The sequence below is a fragment of the Myxocyprinus asiaticus genome, chromosome 17, assembly GCF_019703515.2.
Source record: "Myxocyprinus asiaticus isolate MX2 ecotype Aquarium Trade chromosome 17, UBuf_Myxa_2, whole genome shotgun sequence".
In the NCBI taxonomy this organism is placed as follows: domain Eukaryota; kingdom Metazoa; phylum Chordata; class Actinopteri; order Cypriniformes; family Catostomidae; genus Myxocyprinus; species Myxocyprinus asiaticus.
In genome coordinates this window covers 32,281,362-32,288,525 of record NC_059360.1, presented here as the reverse complement: position 1 = coordinate 32,288,525, position 7,164 = coordinate 32,281,362, and the positions used below count along the sequence as shown (strand labels likewise).

General features: G+C 37.1%; 1 protein-coding gene across 1 annotated transcript; it reads left to right on the top strand.

Annotated features, from left to right (window-relative positions):
- The first annotated feature begins 1,363 nt into the window (after positions 1-1,363).
- Positions 1,364-5,992, top strand: LOC127455557 (C-factor-like). Its single transcript, XM_051723554.1, has 3 exons — positions 1,364-1,704; positions 4,643-4,820; positions 5,192-5,992. The coding sequence occupies exons 1-3, from the start codon at positions 1,381-1,383 to the stop codon at positions 5,476-5,478; spliced, it is 789 nt and encodes a 262-aa protein (XP_051579514.1). The 5' UTR covers positions 1,364-1,380; the 3' UTR covers positions 5,479-5,992.
- Positions 5,993-7,164: the final 1,172 nt, after the last annotated feature.

The following is a 7,164-nucleotide window of genomic DNA, read 5'->3' as shown; positions in this document are numbered from 1 at the left end:
TTATAAAAACATACTGCTACACATAATATACTACGGAAGCCCTGAACCGCAAGGTGAAAACAAAAACAACGGTGAAAAAAATTTTTTTTAAAAGTGTCTCAGTTCCTTCCTGAGCCTAAGTCTTAAATGTATTTTTCTCTCTTCATAAATTTTTTTTCTCTCTCTTCAAAAAAAAAAATGCATGCGGTACCAACCTTGGCCACCAGGTGCCACTATCAGCTATATATAACTATAATGCTTTCTCTGTTGCTATATAGCTGAATAATACATTTATTATTTATTTAAGTGTTTGCAAACCTAATCAGACATATGTAACCAGACAAAATCAGGTTACATATGTTTGATATGACATTCGTGGTCATGTAACAACTGGAGTTATTTTTTTGTTTGAAATTGTTGGTCTTTCTAAACCATCTATGCTGTTTGCTCAGTGTTACATGGTGGAAGCGAAGGAATGTATTGAGGAAAATGGGAAACATGGGGAAAATATTATTATGTCTGTCCTTTTGAAGTGTTAAGGGTACATCTGGTAATGTTAATATTGTTGTAAGTAATCTAATTTCTAAACGAAAAGATCATTTATAAATTAAATCCTCGCAACTGAACGGGGATGTCATGTGCAGACTTTCATGGTGGAATTTAATTATAATAATATATTTTAATATAACAAGTTGTCTATGCATTTGAAACACACTTAGGCTCAGGAAGGAACTGAGACACAATTTTTTTTTTTTACCGTTATTTTTTTTTTTACCTTGCGGTTCAGGGCTTCCGTAATATACATATAAGCTACACATGCATATTTTTTCAGGCACTTATGAGTCTAAATAGATGCACAGCTTACGTCATTTCAGTAGTGCACGCAAATGACAAAAGTTATCTTACTGTTCATGTGTTGTACTTGCTATAATTTACATCCATGTTGTTGTTTTTTCAACAGCAATGTCAAATGTAAATCAAGTCAATCACTGAAACAACAGTGTGTGTGTGTGTGTGTGTGCGTGTGTGCGTGCGTGCGTGTGTGTTACACTATTTATAAGAGAGAGATTGAGGAATACTAAAGAGGTGTGGGCACAACTCCAAAACATGGATGAGGTCTTGGGTCACTAAAGACCCGAGGTATGCGTTTAAGGGTTAAATTAGGTGTTTGACTAAAAACGTTGAAACACTGTATGTTTTATAGAAAGAAATATGTCCCAGTAAAGGTAAGAAATGCTCCTAAAATCCAGGGAGGCAAATATTGACCTACTAAAAAGTTACACGATTCGCCTCAAGGAAACACTCGACACAGGTTACGAGTTGTGTAAGTCTCCTTCTTCTTCCCATAGAGGGCAGTCTATCCGAATTCACGTGCGCTTCTATAATTTGTTAGAAGTCATCATGGCTGCTGTGGCACTCGTTCAGGGCGCGAGCAGGGGATTAGGGTTCGAGTTCTGCCGATATATGCTTTTAAATAAACCTCTAGCCGCTGTAATTGCAACATGCAGAAACCCGGACGGCGCACAACATTTGGCTGCCCTGGCTGCACAGCACTCAGGACGCATTACTGTAATGAAACTGGATGTAAACAGGGAAGATGACATAAAGAGAGCAGCGGAAAGTGTTAAATGTGCCTTTGGGAAAGTGGATTTGATCATTAATTCGTCAGCTATGCTTCATCCGTCCGGTAAAGGAGAAACGAGTTTAAGAGACGTGTCCGCTCAGGTGAATTTACAGTAGAGAGGGAGTTGGATTGTTGACATGAAATGTCAAACATTCACAATGTCCTACAGTGTGACATGCAGTACTTCATCTTACCCCATTTTAAACATGTTCTGGTAACACTTCAAAATAAGGTTACATTTGTTAACATTATTTAACTATATTAGTTGACATGAACTAACAATGAACAATATTGTACTGCATTTATTCATCTTAGTTAATGTTCATTTCAACTTATACTAATACATTTTTTAAAATCAAAAGTTGTGTTTGTTGACATTAGTTAATGCACTATGAACTAACAATAAACAAGTGTATTTTTATTAACTAACATTAACAAAGATTAATAATTGCTGTAAACAATGTATTGTTCATTGTATGTTCATGATACCTCATGCATTAACTAAAGTTAATGAAATCTTATTGTAAAGTGTTACCCATTTTCTACTTAATTATTATACAGTACATGCAGTGTATGCATACATGGAATTATTGAACTTTGTCACACCATAAAGTAAATGTTTTGGCAATGTTAAAATAAGTTGTTGTTATAAACTCAGCAAAAAAAAAAAAAAGAAAAAAGAAACGTTCTCTCACTTTCAACTGCTTCTATTTTCAGTAAACTTAACGTGTGTAAATATTTGTATGAACATAAAAAGACAACTAACAACTAAGACATAAACTAAACAAGTTTCACAGACATGTGACTAACAGAAATGGAATGTGTCCCTGAACAAAAGGGGGATCAAAATACAGTCAGTAACAGTCAGTATCTGCTGTGGCCACCAGCTGCATTAAGTACTGCAGTGCATCTCCACCTCATGGACTGCACCAGATTTGCCAGTTCTTGCTGTGAGATGTTTCCCCACTCTTCCACCAAGGCACTTGCAATTTCCTGGACATTTCTGGGGGGAATGTCCCTAGCCCTCACCCCCCAATCCAACAGGTCCCAGATGTGCTCAATGGGATTGAGATCCGGGCTCTTCACTGGCCATGGCAGAACACTGACATTCCGGTCTTGCAGGAAATCACGCACAGAACAAGCAGTATGGCTGGTGGCATTGTCATGCTGGATTGTCATGTCAGGATGAGCCTGCAGGAAGGGTACCACATGAGGGAGGAGGATGTCTTCCCTGTAACGCACAGCATTGAGATTGCCTGCAATGACAACAAGCTCAGTCCGATGATGCTGTGACACACCGCCACAGACCATGACGGACCCTCCACCTCCAAATTGATCCCCCTTCAGAGTACAGGCCTCAGTGTAATGCTCATTCCTTTGACGATAAACACGAGTCCGACCATCACCCCTGGTGAGACAAAACCACGACTCGTCAGTGAAGAGCACTTTTTGCTAGTCCTGTCGGGTCCAGCATAGGTGGGTTTGTGCCCATAGGCGACATTGTTGCCAGTGATGTCTGGTAAGGACCTGCCTTACAACAGGCCTACAAGCCCTCAGTCCAGCCTCTCTCAGCCTATTGCGGACAGTCTGAGCACTGATGGAGGGATTGTGTGTTCCTGGTGTAACTCAGGCAGTTGTTGTTGCCATCCTGTACCTGTACAGGTGTGATATTCGGACATACCGATCCTGTGCACGTGTTGTTACACGTGGTTTGCCACTGCGAGGACAATCAGCTGTCCTTCCTTTCTCCCTGTAGTTCTGTCTTGGGCGTCTCACAGTACGGACATTGCAATTTATTACCCTGGCCACATCTGCAGTCCTCATGCCTCCATGCAGCATGCTTAAGGCACGTTCACGCAGATGAGCAGGAACCCTGGGCATCTTTCTTTTGGTGTTTTTCAGAGTCAGTAGAAAGGTGTCTTTAGTGTCCTAAGTTTTTATATCTGTGACCTTAATTGCCTACCGTCTGTAAGCTGTTAGTGTCTTAACAACCGTTCCACAGGTGCATGTTCATTAATTGTTTATGGTTCATTGAACAAGCATGGAAAACATTGTTTAAACCCTTTACAATAAAGATCTGTAAAGTTATTTGGATTTTTACAAAATTAACTTTAAAATACAGTGTCCTGAAAAAGGGACATTTCTTTTTTTGCTGAATTTATTTATAACTTATGTAAAATATGTCGTTACTTGGTTAGGCATATTCCAGTATTGTGGAAATGTAACATTTCTCAGTAACACTTTATAATAAGGTTACATTCATTAAAGGACAGTTCACCCAAAAATGCAAATCCTCTCATCATTTACTCACCCTCATGCCATCCCAGATGTGTATGATTTCTTTCTTTCTTCTGCTGAACACAAAAAAAGATTTTTTTGAAGAATATCTCAGCTCTGTAGGTCCATACAATGCAAGTGAATGGTGACCAGAACTCCAAAAGCTCCAAAAAGAAGATAAAGTGAACTTTGTAGCTTGAGCTTGAAATCATGATCATGCCTGGAGACTGCTGTCAAGATGAACAGTGAAAAATTAGATACATATTGGTCTGTTCTCACCCAAAACAATTTGGATCGCTGTTCGGAAGACATTGATTAAACCACTTAAGTCTTATGGATTACTTTTATGCTGACTTTATTTTCTTTTTTGGATCTTAAAATTTCTGGTCACCATTCACTTGCATTGTATGGACCTACAGAGCTGAGATATTCTTTTAAAAATCTTCATTTGTGTTCAGCAGAATAAAGTAATATACATCTGGGATGGCATGAGGGTACAGAGCCCCTTAGAGGACAGGGCTGGATTTCATTTTTTCGAAATAGTTTTGCATTCCCTCGCAATAAGTTTTGCGTGCCCTCGCAATAGTTTGTATTCCCTCGCAATAAGTTTTGCATACCCTCGCAATAGTTTTTGCGATCCCTCGCAATAAATTTACCATGGTTTTACTATAGTTAACAAATGCAACCTTATTATAAAGAATTACCCATTTCTCTTTCTGCACTTTTGCCTTCCTGATTGACTTTTGTGTCTTCCCTTAACAGGGAATCATCTCCACTTTGACCACTAATACTGTGGGTCCTCTGGTGATGGCCAAGTATTTTGCCCCTCTCCTGCAGAAGGGGACAGGTGCGTTTGGCCTGCAGCCCCCAGAGAAAGCCAAGCAGCACAGTGGAATCATTGTGAACATGACCGCTAGAGTGGGATCAATTGGAGACAATGGTTTGTATCCCTATTTCAGGTCTGGTTAAAAACAAGTTTTTCCATGTAGAAAAAGAGGTTGTTAATATTTTTGAATAGTAAAGGAATATGATACAAAGTCTTCAGGTGCTATACAATAACCAATCAATAACTTGACTAATTAATTACACAGCAAACAAAAAGCTGATGAGCTCATGTGGACATTTGCCTGTACTAACTAGTACAGTTAGGCTAGAAGGTTATTCTGCATTTCCTATAAAATGGCAAACTCCAAGCGAGTAAAACATCATTTGAACGTACAGTAGAAAGAGTTGTCATCTACCACTTATGGATGTTTTCTCTCTTATCAACTGAAAGCTTACATGTTTGTTGCTTTTTATTGCTATCTTCAGCTCTTGGAGGCTGGTACAGCTATAGGATGTCTAAGGCTGCTTTAAACATGGTGACCAGAAATCTTTCCATCGAGCTAGGCCGAGGACAGCCGAAAATAGTGTGTGTATCCCTGCATCCTGGAACTGTGAATACGGATTTGTCTCGGCCCTACCACCGAAATGTACCCAAGGACAAGTTATTCAGCACAGAGTATTCTGTACAATGCCTTATGAACATAATAGACAACTTAAATACAGATAAAACAGGGAAAGCCTATGCATGGGACAGCACTGAAATAGCCTGGTAAACAATCTCATCAAAAACAACAGTATTCTGTTGTCTACCTAAATTTAAAAATAGGCTGGATGAGAATGGAGGTGATGGTAAATCAATGTAAATCTAGTACAGAAAGTGGACATTTGCATATAAAGGTCTAACAGGAAAGACTAGATTTAAAACAAATAATGCTGGTTCATAAGCTGGTTGACTTTTTTTTTTTTTTATGCTCGAAACATGACCTCGAAATCTTAGAGACATACAGTACACATGCATTCCAGAAAGACTTGCTGATGTCACTGTCCTTTTTTGTTTGTTTTTTCTCTTCACATTTTGACTGTTACAATAGTACAGTCTATCTGCTGTGCCCAAAACAATGTCTCACATCAGATTACAAAAGCCTACCATAAATTTCTGTCTGCAAGACGTCATCAGAATCCACTTGGACTTTCGTGTTTATTAAAAACAGTATTCATTTTTAGTAAAATTGTAAAATCTGTATACATAACAGATGTTTAATAAATGAATTATTAAAACATTTTTAATATTGTCTCTATTTTTTGACTTGTTACAATAAATGAAATAACATTTAAGGAATTAATTGGGTTCCGTTAATTATTTAAATAAATTGCATTATTTTGATTGGATCAAGGTTGTCAAAAGTAAGGAAAACTTAGATATCAAACTTGATCATCCCTCAGTTTTGTATTGCTTTATACATTTTTTTTTTTTTTTTTAAGCTGTCATCTGGCCTCATTACATTATGGCAAAGAGGTCCAGCTCTCTTTGATCTTGCCAAGTAATGGCTTAGGTCAGTGATGTCACTGATGGCCCCTCTCAGTCTTGTAGTTATTTTAGCATGTGTCTATTTTGGCCTAACCATGAAAAGTACCTCCCACAGTACTTTCCAGAAATAGGAACAGTTAGTAAAATGGCATTTGATGAAGCAATTATTCTTTAACACTTCTTAAATTTGTGAGACATACTGTCCTGAAGTGAACTAAATGTTCGAAGTCAGTTAACATATATGTTTCAGGACTAAAATTAGCTGTTTTTGCCTATGTTTAAAATGGTATTTACTTGCAAGTTGTCTCTGACACTTGAATATCTTCCCCAATATGGTGGCCAAGCCAAATGGCAGCAATCACATGGTAAAAAAAAATTAATACATGAGCTTAGTTTAAAAAAAAAAAAAAAAAAGGTTACATTAATAAAAACGTAAAGCTAGTTTGAAAAAGTAGAATAACTTTAACACTAAGTACTATAAACACTAATAATTATTGTTTTTACCTTGTAACTATCTAATCTAACCTAATTTTATGTAACCCCATTTTTTAAAAGTAACAAATTCTCGGTCATGATTATGATTCCTGTAATACAAAAACAAATGGATGAAAATAACAATAATGGTAGGGTACAACGGGGCTAAAGTCACATTTTAGATTATTTTCTCCCAAAACACTAAATAGCAACAAAATCTAGTAAGTAATTTTCTTAACACCTGTTTGTCACTATACAATGCAAAATATTGATCCATAAGATCATTGCGTGCAATGTCTAATGTTTAATTTTGAAAAATCTTTATCTAATATTTGATAAAACATTTTTAAATGGAAGCAAATTTATGTAGCTAAAGAGAATCCCTGACATTTTCACATTTATTTGAAGACAAAATACTTATTTGTCATTTTCAGTTTAGTTCAAGGTGATTAAATCG